At 52.6% G+C, this 18615-nt stretch overlaps 1 protein-coding gene across 3 annotated transcripts in view; it reads right to left on the reverse strand.

Annotated features, from left to right (window-relative positions):
• Window positions 1–18615, reverse strand: part of GAK (cyclin G associated kinase) — a 123445-nt gene that overhangs the window by 31340 nt on the left and 73490 nt on the right. For all 3 annotated transcript variants that reach the window (XM_049886519.1, XM_049886518.1, XM_049886517.1), the window contains exons 11-18: window positions 17304–17427; window positions 12577–12626; window positions 10913–11061; window positions 8902–9024; window positions 7542–7675; window positions 4876–5070; window positions 4284–4401; window positions 3575–3654 (exon numbers count right to left, since the gene is read on the reverse strand). In XM_049886519.1, the coding sequence (XP_049742476.1) occupies window positions 3575–3654; window positions 4284–4401; window positions 4876–5070; window positions 7542–7675; window positions 8902–9024; window positions 10913–11061; window positions 12577–12626; window positions 17304–17427 (973 nt within the window). The remainder of the gene's footprint in view (window positions 1–3574; window positions 3655–4283; window positions 4402–4875; window positions 5071–7541; window positions 7676–8901; window positions 9025–10912; window positions 11062–12576; window positions 12627–17303; window positions 17428–18615) is intronic.

Raw genomic sequence — 18615 nt, forward strand, 5'->3', positions numbered from 1 at the left:
TTTACTTGTATTGTTAAGTCACGTAGAAAAATGACCGTGTCTATGGATTTGTCAATTTCACATGTCAGTTCTGTCAATTTTTAAGCTGTGTTATTAGGTGCTTGCAAACAGGATTGTGACATCTTCCCATTTAAAAGTTTTACATCTATATTCATGAGAGATACCAAAAAAACCAAACCCCTTGCCACTGAGTCGATTCCAACTCGTGGAGATCCTACTGTTTATCTTGGTCTACTCTATCTGATATCGATAGAGAGACATCAGCTCTCTTTTTGCTAATGCTTGCATGATAAGTTCTTTTCCATTATTTAACTTTCAGCATTTCTGGAACTTCATAAACTTTTTAAAAAGTGTGGCTCTTATAAAGGGCATATAGTTGAGTTTTTTTTCTATCCAGTCCAACAGTCTTCATCTTTATTCAGTCTATTTACGTTCAGCATAAAGATACATACAGTTGGATTAAGTCTATCATCTTGCTATTTATTTTCTACCCATCTATTCTTGTCTTCTTCTGGATTTACGACATTTATTATTCCATGTTTTTTCCTCTATTAGCTCTTTATTGGCTACCCTAGCGATCACGACATGCATCCCTTACTTATACCAAGCAAAGCCAAACTCGTTGCCATTGAGTCAATTCCAACTCATACAACCCTAGAGGACAGAGAAGAACTGCCCAAAGGGTTTCCAAGGAGGCGCTGGTGGATTTGAACTGCCGACTTTTTGGTTAGCAGCCAAGCTCTTAAATCTGTACAATTACTGCTTCCCGGGCAATGCAAGAATCTTCTATAGATTAACTCCATTAATCACTTCTCCTGCCTTTTCTGTGCTATCGTTATCATAATATTTTACTTCCAAATAGGTTTTAAAATCCGTAAGACATTAGTATTACTGTTTTAAATAGTTAATACCTTGTTTTTATGAAAACAACGCGTGTGTTGCGCGCCTTTTGCCAACCACGCAGCCCCCTCGTGCGTTATTTTCCTAGGGGCCCCGTGTGCGTTATACGTGTGCATGCGTTACCCACATGGGCATGTTATTTGTGAAAAATACAGTACTTGTTTACACTTTTCAGTGTTCCTCATTATTTCCTTTCCTTAAGTTTCAGGCTGGCTTGAAACTCAAGTCATTTTTCATCTGTGCTTCAGTATCTCCTGAAAGGCAGCAGTTCTGCTGGCAATGAACAATCTCATACTTGGTTTGCCTGAAAACATCTTCAATTTACCTTCATTCCTGAAGGATAATTTCACTGGTACAGGATTCCAGGGTGGAAACGTTTTTCAGTACTTTAAAGATGCCACCCAATTAACTTTTGGCATCCATCATTTCAGTTCAAAGTCAGCTCTCGGTCTTAAAGTTGTTCCTTTTGAGGTTATGTGTCTTTTTTTTTTTTTTAATCTGGGTGATTTGAAAATTTGCTTCTGCTCCCTTCTATTATTGTCCATCCTTTTTTCTCTTTGCGCTACAATCTGAAGATATTTTCTCCCTGTTTACTACCCCTCTACTCCATTCTGTCTACTCTGTTTATAGGCATCAATTGAATCCTTAATTTAAGCTGAAGGATTTTTTCAGTTCTAGAATTTGTATTTGCTGCCTTCTTACACATTACAGGTCTGTGGCGAAAGTTCCCATCTTCCCCTCTGTTTTTCTAAACTCATTAGCCGCAGTTGTCTAAAAGTCCCTGTCTACCAACTACGAAGGTGGAGAACAGAAACAGAAATGTTAAAGTTGGGAACATACGGGTAAAGAAGAGAGTAAGGTGCCAATATGAAAAAGACACAACAAAGGCAAGAAATACAAAAGATTTAAAACAAAGGCATGAAATATAGAATGAGCCGCCCCCATCCCCTGCCGATGCCAGCCGTCAGAACAGCCGTCAGAACAGCAGCCACAAGTTCCTCCTGAGCCCGCACCATGTGCAAGCCCTGGCCTAGCGCTTCATTGTATGAGCTCACTGAATCCTCCCCCAAGAAGCCTGTGGGCCCAGGGTCCACTGAATCCTCCCAAGAACCCCGAAAGATGGGTCCTAATCTTTTCCTTTTGTTTCCTGGGTAAGAAACAGAGCAGAGAGCCTGGAAAATGGCAGGGCCTGTGTGGCCAGGCAGCTGTCTCTGGAATTCTATGCGGCCTCCTTCTTGCTCCTGGGGCTTCCTCATGCCTCTGGAACAACACGTATTTTATTCTGTCTTGGTCGATAAGTATGTGTGTGACACTGAGTAAAACAGCACAGCCAGAACCAAAATACCCAAGCTGAGAAAACTTGTTCTGCCGTGTACCAGCTGAACAGGTGAGTTACTATCAGTCTGACTGACATCTCCACCTAAAACCTGAAGTGATCGAGGTCTTCCGCACAGGGGCCAAGCGTATGTTGCTCCGCATTTAATGTGTGCTATTTTAACAAGGGACTGTACCCGGCAGTACAGTAAACCACAAAGTGCTATACAGCTACTCCTCACTTATCTACTACCTCGTTATCAAACATTTTACATTTATGATAATGGTAAAAAATTTACTATCTGACTATTTTGCACATTAACGATTCCGCCATCTCACACAATCCTCACCACATGTAGCTCGTCCGGGTTTGGCGGAGGGAGGAATGGCACTGCCCCCAAGGTATTTAACCCCAGTCTGGGACCCACGGGTCCCCTGACACTTCAGCTCCTCCTGGCTTAAGCCTTTTCCCCCTCCTCCCAGCACGCCCCACCCTCCACCCCATACTCATCTCCCACGCAGGCAATGACCAGCAGGTGCCGGGAGCGGGGTGTGGGCAGCTCCACCTCTGCAGAGTTGCCCCCTGGCCGAGGCCCAGCCCACGCCGCCCATTTCCTGCACCCAGTGCACCACAGGGCCCGAGCCTGGGTGCCAAGCGGCTGAGGATGCCCAGCGAGCAGCCTGCAGCATGGATTCAGATTCTGGCAAGCAGAGCAAGGGTGAGCCCCTGACTGCCACAGGTACAAAGGGGTCGAAGCTGCCCAGCTGGGCCGGGGAGGAGGGGAAGCCAGGGCAGGAAATTGTATTTTGTATAACACCAATTTTCGCATAACAACCTGGTCTTTGAAACCTACCCATGTTGAGCCGTGAGGAGTAGGTGTGTGAGACCACAGGATTAGCACTTGGTTGTTCCTTACTTACATATTCGACTCTAAAACCAGCTGGTGAGCTTCAAGACAGGAGGGACAGTATCTTCTTCATCTCCAATCTCTGTGCCCAGCAGAGGTGCCCTGCACCCGGCAGAGGTGCCCTGTGCCCGGCAGAGGTGCCCTGTGCCCGGCAGAGTGCCGTGCTAAAACGCACTAAACATCTAAGCGTTTAATCTGGCTGTAGCACATCCAGGGTGTAATGTGTTAATTCTACAGAGACGAGCTGGCCAGTCCAAAGTCGTCCACATCAAAGGTGAAATATCCAGAAATTAAATCTATTACAAACTCTCTCATTTACGTGGCACATCTATCCCATAAAGCTATCTGTGCTGCATTGGTCTGCATGCGTTTAGCAGTTTTGAACACTCACATACCCTATCTCCCCCGCCCCCGCCCCTGCCCAGCAGCCACACAGCGCGACACCAACATACTTTGCAAACTTGACAGTGGTCGCGTTCCGAGGCACGAACCCGGTGTGGAACTGAATCTGGAACACCTTCATGGATGCCATCTGCAGAGAGAGCAAACGAGGGGTTCCTGACCCTGAGGCGGAGGAGGAGCAAAGCGGACTTTCCTTCCCAGACAACATCCTCCTCCCAGGAACAACAGTTGCTGGCAAGTCGCAGGACAGTATTTCACATTGACCACGCTCCCAGGGACACACAGACTGAGTGGAGACAGTGCCCTCAGGTGGCATGCTGTGTGGGGGAGGGAGAGGAGAGAGGTGGAGAGGGCCAGAAGGAGGGGACAGGAGCAGGAAGGAGGAGACTGAGAAGGCAGTCCAGTCCCCGGGCAGCACACGTTCTTGGGACCCCAAACAAGCAGCTTCACGGCTGAAGCCCAGCACACCAATGAAGGCTATGTCGTCCTGTAATGCTTGAGGGGGAGGTTGGAAATTCCAGATTTTTCAGGCTAAAATCCCCTCTGCCTTGTGCCACGTGGAAAATGGTAGGGACTCCGTGAGGTATTTATGTGATGGAAGCTTAAAAGCTCCTGCTGGACAACTTGGCTTAACTCCGAAATCCTCGACAGGGATCGCCAATGAAGCCAAAGAAACAAGTAAACCTCAAGTGCCAGCAGCGGCCACCGCAGGATGTGAGACAAGCTGTGCACCGAGAAGGGGCCCGTGGAGACACTCACCTTGGCCTGCAGTCTCCCTCCCAGGGTGGATCTCGCGTGGTAAATGACGACGAGCACGTCTCCCTGCACCGTTATGCCCAGGGGAATTACTGCTTTGCCATCCTCAGTCTTAAACTCCCTGAACAACAGAAGGACAAGGAATTGTTGGCCCAAGTCTAACGGGCAACACTGCGATGAAGAATGACCTGCAAAGCCTGATGGGTCCCAGCAAGAAAGCCAAGATCCTTCTGAAGTTGCAAACGCTGAAATTCACGCATTCTTATCTTGCTGACTTTGGCACCAATGAAAACAAGCTATTTCCTGTGGTGTTTTTTTCAGGAAGTTACTTCCAAGGAGCTACTCCCTGAGTACACACTAGCCAAAGGAACTCAACCAAACATGGCAATGGCTACAAGCCTGTGTGATTCAAGCCTGCTCATCTGGCTCAAAGCCACCAGTCTAAAGCAAAGGTCAAAGACGTTACAGCTCCAAAGCTATCTACCTAAGCAAATGTTTTTCACAGCATGGTTAAATTTTCTCCTTAAGTTGTCCTGAAGCATGAGAATACACAGAAATCAGCCATGGAGCAAGCATGCTCCGTGTCTGAACTTACTTCATCTTGTCGTACTCCTGGGATGTGGTGGTCACACGCTCGTCTCCAACGTAGACCTCACAGAAGGGCCGGCAGCCGTTCCTCTGCTTGCTGAACAGGGGCACCGGGGTCATAACGATGGCTTTCACCAGGATAGGCTTGCTGTGGGGCGTGATGGGCTCCTCTGCCACCATGTCACACATGTACTCGATGTACCTGCAAGGCCATTTGGTACACCGTGTCACACGTGTGCTCTACGCTCCTGCAAGGCCATCCAGTACACCGTGTCACATGTGTATTCTACGCACCTGCAAGGCCATCCAGTACACCGTGTCAGAGGTGTATTCTATGTATGTTATCAATTGAATGGTGTCCCCCCAAAATACGTATTGTAATTCCTAACCTCTATACCTGTGGTTATAATCCCATTTGGGAATGCACTATCTTTGTTATGTTAACTGACAGGATTAGTATAGGAGGTGTCTTCAGTTAACATCTTTGAAATATAAAAGAGAACAAATAACCAAGCCCGCTAGCAGAGATGGGAGAAGACTGATGCCAAGATACATGGAGATCTCCAAGGAACGAGGAAACAGAAGCTGAAGAGACAAAGATCTTCCCCCAGAGCTGACAGAGAGAGAAAGCCTTCCCCTAGAGCTGGCGCTCTGAATTCAGACTTCTAGCCTCCTAAGCTGTGAGAAAATCAATTCTATTTGTTAAAGCCATCCACTTGTGGTATTTCTGTTACAGCAGCATTAGATAACTGAGAACGAATTTGGTACCAGGAGTGGGGTGCTACTCTAACAAATACCTACAATGTGGAAGTGGTTTTGGAATTGGGTAATGGATGGAGGCTATAAGAGTTTTAAGGTGGGTAATAGTAAAAGCCTGGTGGTACAGTGGTTAAGTGCTTGACTACTAACTGAAAGGTCCAGTGTTTGAACCCACCAGCTACTCCACAGAAGAAAGACGTGGCAGTCTGCTTCCATAAAGATTAATGCCTTAGGAATTCCACAGGCAGTTGTACTCTGTCCTATAGGTTTGCTATGAGTTGGAATCAACTCAATGGTAGTGGATTTTTGGTAGTATAAATGGGATTTTTTAAAAATTTCTCATACCAATAGTCCACTGCTAGAATACAGAAATTCATTCTTGTATATGGACCTTATATCTTGAGGGCCTACTAAACCCACTACCTGGAAAACCATTTTTGTATTTGCTTTGGGAAATGTTCACACTTCTATTTTCTGGAAAAGAGTAAATAGTATTTTGTATGATTTCTTCCTTAAATGTTTGGTAGAATTTATATAGACCTGAGGTTTTCTTTTTCAGAAGGTTCTTATCCAGAATTTCCATTTTAAAATAGATACGGGATTATTGAGACTATCTATTCATAATAGAGTGAGTTTTGGCACTTTGCGTCTTTCAAGGAGTAAGTCCCTCTCATCTGCATTGTTAAATTTATGGGCACAGAGTTGCTCAAAGAATTCCTTTATCGCCTTTTACGTCTGTGGGGTCTGTCGTCACATCCCATCTTTCACTCTTGAGATTGGTCATTTAGGCCTTCTCTCTTTCCTTTGCTTAGATCACTGACGTCTCTCTCTCTCACAGAGTGTGGGGGCGGGTGGGGCGGGAGGTGGTGGCATTCATGTCCACTTTGAATCCCCCTGCTCTGGGGCCTCTACTTTGATCGAGGACCATGTTCAGGCTCTTTCAGAAGGAACACGCCCAGCCTCCGCCCCTGAGTCATCATTAAGACCATGCACACTGAGAAGGGTTTGTGGAGGGAAGTCAGTCCTCAGGCCTGAACCTCAGAAAGATCGCCCTCGCTGCTGGGGGCTGGACAGAGCGGGCAGGAGTAGACTTGAAGAGCCATGGCATTTGGTGAATGGAGTGGATGCAGTGCAGGGTGAAGTGGGGGGCGGGGGGCCCTGGCTAGTCACAGCCCTGATAAATCACTTCATTTAAATTGCTGAGTAAAGAGAGCCAACTTCTGGCTGACGCAGAACAGAAAGCAGGAGGTTTTTGTCTGACCCCGTACTACGTAACTGATCGTGACATGAACCATCAGAGCTCACTAGTGTACTCATACCCAACAGCTACCACATAGCAGGGTCCCATAAGTGAGCAGGGACAGTGTGATGACATCCACTTCTGTCGAGGGGCCACCCCTTGAGCCCAGAGAGCAAGTGGCTACGCTGGGGTCAGACCAGGCTTCCTGGCCACACTCATGGGAGTATTAGCGCCCTATGAACTGGCAGCCACCACAGGCTCAAGAGTCCCACCAGGGTTTAACTTCACTGTGCTCAATCTCAGACGTCTTCATCTGAACAACAGGACTTGTCACAACCATGTGGGGCCCGTGTGGAGGCATACACGGCAGTGAGTGCGTGACCTCAGACTCCCTCACCAGTACAAGAGGCCTTATCAAGACCACCTCACAGGGCCCGTGACAGGGTGCACACGACAGTGAGTACAGTCTGGGGGAGCCAGCCACAGGATGACAGTGCTCCCCTCAGGGAGTTTCCTCCATCTGAAGTGTTTCTACTACTTATTTCCCCATATTTCTGCTCAGCCGTGCTCGTGGCTATGGCCCTGTACCTGTGAGGAGACCACCTTGGGTCAGCCAAGGAGACCCAGTCGTGGGTGACCCTGCACCCAGCATGGTGAGGTGCAGATGCACATACCTTTTGTGGGACGGCCAGATGCCCGGTGGGCAGCGCTTCATGCTGAACATGTACACGGCAGCCTCAGCGGTGGTGAAGAGACGGCAGAAGCACAGGAAGGAACAGACCACCACGGCCGACGCGGCTCTCCCATCCTGCGGGAGAAAGGACACGGGCACTGTCACAGCTGTCACAGGGGAAGAGGCCACACATTCCTTGTCTGTGCTCCATGTATGGCCCCCACCAAGCCTCATGCACAGCAGGCAGGAGTGAGGGCTCACCATGGCTCCTACCAGCTTCCTTGTTACCTGTGTACCTAAGGGAATAGCCTTACTCTTGTCCCTTTCTGTTTGGGAATGCAGGTGAAAACCTGGGTGAGCATGCCTGGAACTGAGCGCTCAGCCCAACAGAGACCTGTGGGAACCTGGGTGAGCATGCCCAGAGCTGAGCACTCAGAGCTCAACAGAGACAGGTGGGAACCAGGGTGAGCGTGCCTGGAGCTGAGTGCTCAGCCCAACAGAGGTGGGAACGTGGGTGAGCACATGTACACAGCTGCTGCAGTCACTGGCAGGCTGTCCTAGGCTATGCGGCAGGGAGGGCTACAGCAGGGCCAGCGAGACGGATCGTGGAGAATGCAGGCCTCTAGACTTGGCAGAACCCCAACCTGTCCACACCCACAGCCAGACCATGGAGCCCAACTGTAATCACCGTGGGTGGGGTGGGGTGCAAGCACTGTCTACCTAGGCTGCCCAGGGATGCCCCTCCCTCCAGACTGGGGCTGTACAGACACCTGCCCCAGGCACCAGCCTAGTGCCCTCACCCACCCTGGTTATCAGCCCGGTGCCCTCACCTGCCCCAGGTATCAGCCTGGTGCCCTTACTGGCCTCAGGCATCACCTTAGCCACCCTCACCTGCCCCAGTTATCAGCCTGGTGCCCTCACCTGCCCCAGGTATCAGCCCAGTGGCCTTACTGGCCCCAGGCATCAGCTTAGTCACCCTCAGCTGCCCCAGGCACCAGCTTAGCCACTGTCACTCGCCCAGGGTATCTGCCCAGCACCCTCACCAGCTCAGGAGCCCTCTCCAAGCCCCCTTTGGAGCCCCGGCACAGCCATGGCCTGGCCCTGCCCAGCTTCACGTTTCTCCACATCACTCATCACCACCTGAGGGTCTACGGATGTCATGGGTATCTTTTCTGCCCCCCTCAAAAAATTTGAGCTTCCTACAGGCAGGGGTTTTTGTCTGTGTGCCATCTTGTCCTCTAGAATGTCCCCAAGGTTATGAACAGTCTGACTTTTAACTGGCGCTAGCTTTGTGTTGAACAGATACATGAAATTATCAATGCTGATGAAAAACGCAAAGGCGAGCAATGAGCCCTACTCACCATGCAGTGCACCACGCACACGTTTTTGTGGTCCTGCTTCAGCCACGAGTACATGTCCCTGCAGATGGTGTAGAGGCTGTGGAGGCTGGGCGCCCGCCTGGCAGCCCAGCCACACTCAGACACCTGTGGGAAGAGGCACCCACTCAGTTCAGCTCACAAAGCCCCCGGGGCCCCTGCAGACCCGTTCATCCCTACTTAGCGCAGTCTCTTCCCTTTGAAAAACCAGGAAGGAGGGGTTTTTGGCATCTGTCAGATGGCTTCTCCTAGGACCTGCTAATAGCAGAGGACACTCGCAGGCCTGCAATGCTATCCCCCGATCCTGGGACGAATGCCATTCTGCGGGGTGTGCTGATCTTTTAAGTGCACCTGTATTTTACCTGTTAGCTTCTACTTACGTTTTTCTGTCTCGGTTCATAAATTTCTTTGTGCTATAAAACTTCTGCACCACAGTGATCACTGGCTTCACAAGAAGGACTTAGCGCCTGCCCGTTCCTACGCAGTGGCTCAGTTTAAGCACATGAACCATCAGTGCCCCGAGTGTTGATTTACCAAGGACACCATCACCAGCATGTCCACTCTGAGGGTCCCCAGACTCTCTGTCACTTTCTCCCCCAGGTCTCCCCTCTTGCACTGATTTCCTTGGAAAGCCACCTGCACCATCCAGGTTTACAAACCTGCTAGCAAACCACACGACAGCCCCCTTCTGCGGTTTATTAGCTGTCTCCAAACCCGTGGCTTCTCTTCTTCTCCACTCCTCGTACTGTGCCATTTGGATTTCTTCTTCAAAAAAACTGTTCTTGTAATAGTTCCCCTACCCCAGGTGTATTCTTCTGCCTGCTCCCTTTTCCTTTCTAAAACCTCTCACCTGTGTTTGGCACCAAGAGCCGCTCTGGCTGCAGTAGGACTTGGGGCTTTGCTGTCATGGTGTCAGGACTGTGGCCTACATTGAACGGGCCGTGTGGACACGACCCCATGCTTCAGTCTTGTGCTGACCTCTGAGAACTGAGGACTTGGGGCCTCTTTCTAGCCACGTCTGTCAGGCTCACAGCAGACCTGATGACACGGTGGGGGCCAGGGAGCTGGGCACCCACCACCTGGACAGACCAGCACAGCCCAACCTCTTGGAGCTTTGTGACTGCTACTTCCAGTCAGCTTGGGGATGCTGGCCCTCAGGGACTGAGGCAATAACTCCCAAGTGCCCAAAGCTAGATACAGCCACCCACCATGTCCCATCCTACCACCATGCCCAGGGCCACCTGAGGCTGGGGCGTGGTCCAGGGTGGAAAAGCTGTGCCTGGTAGCAGGGGCAGACTCCGGATGGGTGCAGCAGTCTTTGGGATGCTATCTCGCAGTGTCGCTCCTCACCCACCCTGACGCTGTGTGCTGCAGTGTGCTCCCCAGCATCCCTACTCCTTCCTGTGAGGGAGCTTGAGCTCCATGCACAGGCTCGTCACTGCAGGTGGCCCTTGTCACCCTCATGCCACGTGGCCCTCATGGAAGTCCCCGCTTCATCACATCTGATCTGGGGTTCGAACATCTGTGTCCTTCCAGGAGGCGTTGTGTGTTCGGGTTTATGGCTTTCCCCACAAATATCAATGTCCCAAGCGAACAGTGTGTGCCAGTCGTGGCTTCTGGTGCCAATGACAAGGCACCCCCCAGGCCCCTCCCTCCTGTGTGCCTGCCCTGTGGCCATGGAGCCCAGGGACGTCTCCTCGGTGACGTCGTGTCATCGCTTCTCTACCCACAACAGCTGTGGGAGGGAGCGGTTCCTCGCCTCTGCGTGCAGCTCCGGTCGGTGTGGGGGTACCGGCCCCTACATGCCCCCTGCTCCTCCCCGGTTCCACGGGGCTCTCTCCCTGGTGACTGTGAGGTGCCCTGCTAGTGCATACCGCACAGCGGGCTCTGCTCCATGGTGCCGCTGCCCTGCCTGAGGCGCTCCCATCACATGGACCCCGCCAGCAGCCAGAGCTCCTGTGCTCTGCCCCAGGCCTGTGCGGCCACTAACACTCACCCGATTGTGGAACCTGGAGGACCGGTACGTCCTGGGGGACAGGTTGTATACGGCGTAGTGCCCTGGGTGCTTGGAGTCCAAGAACAGCCGCACATCCTCTATGTTGTTTTTGATTGCCGACTCCACGCCTTCGGCCGGGAACGACATCACTGCAACAAGAGGAGGGTCAGCCACTGCGTGGTGACGGCCATCTGGGGCCGCCCTTGTCCTGGGCTCACCTCACTGCCCCTGGAACCCTGCCTGGGGGCTAGGGAGCAGCACCCTGCAGCTCCACCAGCTACTGTCCAGTTGGATGGCCACATTCAGCCCCTGCCCCTCAGCCTTCATGGACACCAGTCTGGGCCATTTATTGATCTTTCTGGCAGCTGCGCAGAAAGGGGCGGAATACAAGCCCACCACGCTATCAGCCACTCGCATGGAAGATCCCAGCTAAAAGCCACCACGCAGCATCTGCACTCTCAGGTCGTGCTCTCCGGCAGAGTAAAGTCCCACAGGGCCCTGACGCATGTGCAGTGGGCATCCAGCGTCAGGATGTGCTTTCTGGACACTTGCTGCCTGAGAGGGAGGCTTTAATATGCACCTATCTCTGTGCCTCATCCCCTCCATGACCCCAGAGTTCCGGCAAGTGTGAGATCCAGGGGAAAGGGGCTGGGCTCCCGCACAGCCTATCACACAATCAGAGGCATCTCAACATAGGCACTGTGCCTCCTGCTGCAAAGCCTGTGAACCTTGGGTGTTCACAGGGCCTCACGGGACCTCTGGGCGCTCACAGAGCCTCACGGGACCTCCGGGTGCTCACACAGCCTCACGGGACCTCCGGGCGCTCACATAGCCTCACGGGACCTCTGGGTGCTCACAGAGCCTCACGAGACCTCTGGGCGCTCATACAGCCTCACATGACCTCCAGGGGCTCGCAGAACCCCATGGGACCTCCAGGTGCTCATAGAACCCTGTGGGACTTCCACATACTCAGAGAACCTCTGGCTGCTCACAGGACCCCTGGGTGCTCACAGGACCCCCGCAGAACCTCCAGGTGCTCATGGGGCCCCACAGGACCTCTGGGTGCTCAGAGACCTTCCAGGTATTCACAGGAGCTCACGGGACCTCCAGGTGCTCAGAGAACCTCTGGAGGCTCATAGAACCCCATGGGACCTCTAGGTGCTCACAGGACCACATGGGACTTCCGGGTACTCAAGAGAACCACCAGGAGTTCACAGAACCCAGTGGGACCTTTGGGCATTTAAGAGAACCTCCAGGTGCTCACAGAACCTCGTGGGACCTCTTGGTACTCAGAGAACCTCCGGGTACTCACAGGAACCTGTGGGACCTCTGGGTACTCTGAGAACCTCCAGGTACTCACAGGACCCTGTGGGATGTCTGGGTGCTAACAGGACCCCTCGGGACCTCTGGGCGCTCAGAGAAGATCTGGGCACTCATAAGACCCTGTGGGACCTCCGGGTGCTCACAGACTTCAGAGGGGCTCCAGGCTGTGACTTGGCCCAAGTGGCTGGAAAGGCAGAGCTAGCTGCTCCTCACCCAGCCACGCCCCAGTGCCCCATCTGACCTCCTGCCAGGGACATCCTGGAAGCCAGGAGTCTTATGACATATTCCCACAAAAGGAAGACTCAGAAGTGTATCCTTAGGATTAAACTCGGCAAACGTACCAGCAATTCTAGATGTGATGTAGGAAATATCCAAGTCTCCCTTTGCATAACTGAAATGAAAAAGAAAAGTGAATGGTTACTACAGGAAATACTCCACAGCTCAGTCACAGGAGCTGACACTGGGGCCTGAGTCCTGGGGAGCCGTGCGGGCAGTGAGGACTCAGCGTTGACACTGCACTGCCACCGGGGATGGATGTGCATGTCAGTGTGCGAACATATTATTGTGTATATGTGTCCATGTGTGCGTGTGTGTGTGTGTGTGTGCAGCTTACATCTCTATCAGCAGTGGGCAGGAACTTATAAACTGCAGCACTGTCACTACTCTACACCCTGCCCCTCTTCCTCCCTCAGGGGGAGAAGTCAGAACACTTCACCCAAGAACTGAAAAGCAGACCTGTGTGTTGGCAGCTAGAGGCAACACTATCCAGAGCACCTGTCCCCAAATGGGTTTATGAAACTCATAAAATCCAAATCAAAAGCCCTCAGTGACCATGTTTGGAACCTGGTCTGGCCCTGAGGGTACCCTGTGGACGGCCAGCTGAGGCAACCATTTCTGAGGGTGAACCAGGCTCTTCTGCCAACATGCAGAGTTCTCAGGTGGCTGGAGAGCCCCTTGTGGTATTGAAGTACACCAGGTGCACCTGTGTGGAGGGAAGGTGCCCACAGAGCCCAGCTAAATACCAGGACAGGGGAAGGGATCGGCCGTGCCCTTCACACCATGACCATCAGACACAGCTATGTGGAGGACCCAGGGGACAGCACAGGGGGAAAACAGATGCCAAACCTCAGCAGGGAGATGGGCTGTGGTTGGCCCCTTTCTGCTCTTAGTCCAAAACTTGTTCATTTGTTTGACAAAGGACCAAAAAGTGTTTGTTTTGGGATTATCATTATTAATTCCTGAATCTTTACATATTTAAAATGTTGCCATCCCCTACAGATGCTATGCCTTCTGACGCTCCAATTGCCCCCTCTCTGGCAGGTGGGAGCCCCTGAGCCTGGCTTCTGTCTTCTTGGAAATGACTCCAGTCATCTGATAACTTTGCTGCTTTCAGATGATACAAGAAGTCCATAGCTCCTCCTGCCCAGCCCTGCCCCAAACCTGGGTCATCAAGGAAACACACCCGTCCTCCTGTGGGAAAGGGTAATGAGAGGCCATGTTCTGGGTGCTGGGGTGCTCACTGCCACTGGGCTGTCACTGCCCCTAGGCCTCGTCAGCAGGGAGAGCCAAGGAAATGAATGTAGGCATAGTGCTATTTCTCATTCCACCTAATGAACGTGGGGTCTACTTAAGTATGCATCCTGTGCAGAAACACGTTCACACAGCAGGCCTGAGACCACTATCCTCTGAAAGGCCTGCCTGCAAGGTCAGCCCTGGGCTAGCTGGCATCTGGGAACTTGGACTTTGGGAGATTTCCTGCTACCCTAGCTGATAATAGTGGCTCACTGAGTTTTAACTGTGTACAAACATAGTGATTTATTCTGAACACCTGCTTTCCTTTGGGGTGTCTATAATTTCGGTACATGCCAGACAGAGGGTGCCTATGTGACCAGCTCTAATAAAAACCCTGGGTGCTAAGTCTCTAATGAGCTTTCCTTGTAGACAATCTCACTTGTGTTGTCATGCTCACTGCTGGGGGAGTTCAGCAAGTCCTGTGTGACTCCACAGGGAGAGAACTCTTGGACACTTGAGCCTGGTTTCCCCAGACCCAGCCCCACACACCTCTTCCCTGTGCTGGTTTTGCTCTATCCTGTCACTATAAGAAATCACAGCCATGAGTATGACTGTCTGCTGAGTCCTGGGAGTCCTCCTAGAGACTAACTGGACCTCAGGGTGGTCTTGGAGACCCCGACCCACATTTCTTTCCTTTTATTCTGGAAATCTCAATTCCTAATGACTTTAACAGAATTTCTTATTTGTTTCATTCTTTTCTTTTTCTATCTTCTATTTAATCTCAGCATCACCACTAACAACAAGATCACTGAACACAGTGTAAAATTCCAAAGTGGTTCTTTCTGTTCTTGGGGTATATCTTACTCTCATTGCCGTTGAGTTGCTTCCAACTCATGGTGACCTTATAGGACAGAGGACAACTGCCCCATAGGGTTTCCAAGGCTGTTATCTTTACAGGAGCAGACTGCCACATCTTTCTCCCATGGAGTGGCTGGTGGGTTTGAACCACTGACCTTTCGGTTAGCAGTTGGGTACTTAACCACTGTGTTACCAGGGTACCACAATCAGGCAGAAAACAGAGGTCACTGACAGCAGGGGCAGATGTGAAGACAAAGTCAGTGCCATCTTTGTGGGGGGGCTTGTCCTGGAGTATCCCGCTGGCTCTGGGGCATATCCTGTCCTTGGCCTAAGCCCGTGGGATGAACGGCACCCCAAGCATACCCACAGAACATCCATGTCACTGTGAGGTCACTCCCATGCGCAGAGCCACACTCACCGAGACCATGTGCTCAGTGGCCTTGGCCTGAGAGCCCCTGCAAAAGCCACCAGCCCTGAACAAGACAGGCATCGTAAGCTCAAGCATTACACCATTAAAGAAAAGCACACTCCGAGCCTATCCATTAGAAGGGATGATACTGTGCAGGAAGCCGGACTCTCCTACTTCTTCGTTCTGTTTTACTTCAAGTGAGAACAACACACCCATGCCATGGCTCCCTCCACACGGTCGTCCTCGAGGACAGGAGGGCCAGGGAGCCAGGCACTGGAACTATCAGCTACAACTGTTTATGGGCCAGGGGGCCCCAGGTGCCCACAGATCTGGACTGCAGCCCTGCAACGTCGCTCAAGGTGTTCCATGCCGATGGCATGCACCGCGGGACACCTGCCGCGCCTCAACGCTTCTGCTTGTTGTAAAATTGGAAATAAAACACACAACATGCTACAAAGCTAGCTGATTAGCATAATGTGCGCACACACACGCACACCACCCCCAGAGCCACATGCATTTACCTGGTACTGTGGGCAGGTGTGGACACAAAATGATGATCATTGCGCAAAGAAAATACAATGAAAATAAGGCCAAAAAGTTCCAATGTACATGTGCAGTAAACACATCTCACTGTAGACGGCAACACAATTACAAACAATCAATGTCAAGCTATTACATCAGCTGATGGGCTCATGAGTCAACCATGGAGAAAGCCCATAATACTAACTGAAAACCACCCTGAGAGCTATGGAAGTACCCACCCTGGCTTCACTCTACTTGCTTCCTAAGGATTTGCTGAAGTAGGTCTAAATGCTTCCCTGCTTCCAGCAGAACACGGACTCCTCCCATTGCAGCACACTGGCCACGAGGGTGCATGCTGGCTCCCAGTGGACCACACTAATTCACACTGGTGCACATTAGCTCACACTGGTTCCTATGGAGTACACTGGCCCACACTGGATCCCATGTGCACACACAGGCACACAGTGGACCACACTGGATCACGGTGGATAATACTGGTGTACACTGGCTCTCGTTGGAACACGCTAGCTCACACTAGTACCCACCAGTTCCCACTGGGGTACACTGGCCGACACTGGTTCCCATGGGCACACGTAGGCACACAGTGGATCACGCAGGCCCTCACTGGTTCCCATGGGCACACGTAGGCACACAGTGGATCATGCAGGCCCTCACTGGTTCCCATGGGCACACGTAGACATACAGTGGATCACGCAGGCCCTCACTGGTTCCCATGGGCACACATAGGCACATAGTGGATCACACTGAACATTTCAAAATAACAACTTGAAGCCTGAGAGCCTGCGACCCTGAGATAACTTCAAAAGTTAACATTCAGAACCAAAGTTCTGATACACTAAACACATGAAACGCACATCACGAAATACACCAGAGAAGCCGACATAAGATAAAACGAAGCTGACCCAGAGCTGGGGCCACACTGTGAAACCATCTGGGGAGGTGCCCTGGAGACGGAACCGGCGACCATGGGCGAGGTGGGGCCCCGGGCATGAGCAGGGTGTGTGGGGAGCTGCCCCTCTGTAAATGACAAGGACAGGGACTCTAGGTGGTAACAAGCAGGGAGCCTTCTCTGCAGTTTGCTGCGTCTAGGTCGCTGCACAGTGGAACAGCAGGAACACTGAGAGAGGCCAGGGGGGCTTGCAGCCCCCGTCCTGGGAGGAGATGAGGCACCAGAAGGGAGTAGCTGACCGAAAAGGGTCCCCTGGGACTTGTCAGATGCCCGGAGTGCTTCTCCTTCAATGGCCCAGAGCTTCTCTGCTTTTTACTGAGCGCCTCTGGGGTGGGAGTGGAGAAGGGGCCTCTGGGTCCGGGATGCAGCCTGGAATGGCCGCCCAGCTGCACATGCTGCCCTGCGCACTGGGGCTGGCTCAGACTCTGGTCCCAGTGCTGGGCCAACCCTACCCTGAAACCTAGGGTACACTGTGGGCCTGACTGCCAGCTCTGGTCTGACGGGGCGCCTGTGGCAGAATCTGTGCACACAGGACATCCCCCTGACCTGAGACAGATACAGAGTCATCCACACAGAGGCTGGCCTGTCCCCTCACACGGAAAGGGAAGGCAGGCTTGGTGCCGTGCCCCTCACACCACCAACAGCCAGGACTATGGCCTCAGCCAAGTTGGGAGGATTGGGAAGCTCTGAGAAGTAGGATCGTATTTACAACATGGAAAAACCATATGCTGTCACCTAAATATGGGGTACTGCCCCTCATGGTGACCCTGCCCCCATGGCGCTGGCTGCACACTTACTTAGCGACAGACTGAATGACCTTGGAGGAGGTGTCCTTGATGTTAGTGAATAGCCGCTCAGTGCCACCTCTGAGAACGTCAAAGAACCCGCTGTAGGACTGGTCACACTCTGCAACAGTCAGGCCTGGAAGCAAAGACAAGTCGTGGCAAGTCAGCAAACACACACTGCCCCTTCCTGTGGCCCACGAGGGGCCCCGAGCAGCAGGCGGGACAAGCCAGGCCCAGCCCACTCGAGTCTAGGAGCGACTCTGCTTCCCATTAGCTGCATGTCACCCCTGCCCAGACGAGGGGACAAAGACGTCGCCTCAGAGCTTCTGTCAACCTGAGGTCACAGGAGCACACAAAAGCCCACCAGGTCCTGGTGTCTGAGCCCCACGCTCAGAGGGACCAGATATTCAGTGGAGGCCTTACGCCCCCACAAAGCACTTGGCTGCGTCACCACGGGTGTGGGTAGAGGCTGTTCCTGAGGAGAAGGCCCTCATGAAAAAGCCCCAGCTCTGCTCCCCGGGGCTCTCCCTTCCAGGGATAAGGCCATCGCTGCACTTGCTCCCGCACCAGCCACTCACTGCCTGCTGGCTGCTGAAAGACACGGAGGGGCCCTTACCACCAGACCCTGTGGTGTGCCACAGCCTCCCTTTCTGAGCTCACAGCGTTCTGTGCTCTACTCTGAGGCACCAGGAATGAAGTCAGCCACTGGTGGACAGGCCGAGGTCCAGGAGACACAGCACTGCACCCGCTTGGGCCGGACCACGCCAAGGGCAGCCCCAGGCGCCCTGCTCCCCTCCTCTCTGGGCAACACTGGGCTAGATTCCCCAAGAGGCAGACCCCACACTGTGCCTCTGAGACACCGTCTACGGTGGCCCTCTCCGGGCTTGCTCTCCATCCCTGCTCCAGAAGGAAGGGTGCATCGAGCCACGTCCTCAGTACCCATAAGGTCTGCTGGGATCCAGCTCCCAGACGAGTGGGCACTGGTGGGCACAGCCGTGCCGACAGCCTGCCATCACTGGGCTCATGGGGAGGAGCTAGGTGGACATTGAGGCTGCGAGACCGCTGACATCAGAGGGGAAGATGAAGGGGCTGGACAGTGAGCAGGGGTGACCGCTCGGGGCCTCACACGAGTGCGCCCTGGGCGGATGGCAGGCTTGCTGAGGCTGGAAAGAAGCAGGCAGGCACCTTCTAAAGCTCAGTGGCTGCAGGAGGGTGGTCGGGTGTAACCATGAGGCAGCCCAGAGTCAACAGGACTTGGAGCATGGGGGTGTGAGCTCATGTCTCCTTTCAGAAAGAGCTATCCGTGAGCCTGTGAGGGGTGGCG

The sequence above is a fragment of the Elephas maximus genome, chromosome 5 (genome assembly GCF_024166365.1).
Source record: "Elephas maximus indicus isolate mEleMax1 chromosome 5, mEleMax1 primary haplotype, whole genome shotgun sequence".
Taxonomy (NCBI): Eukaryota; Metazoa; Chordata; class Mammalia; order Proboscidea; family Elephantidae; genus Elephas; species Elephas maximus.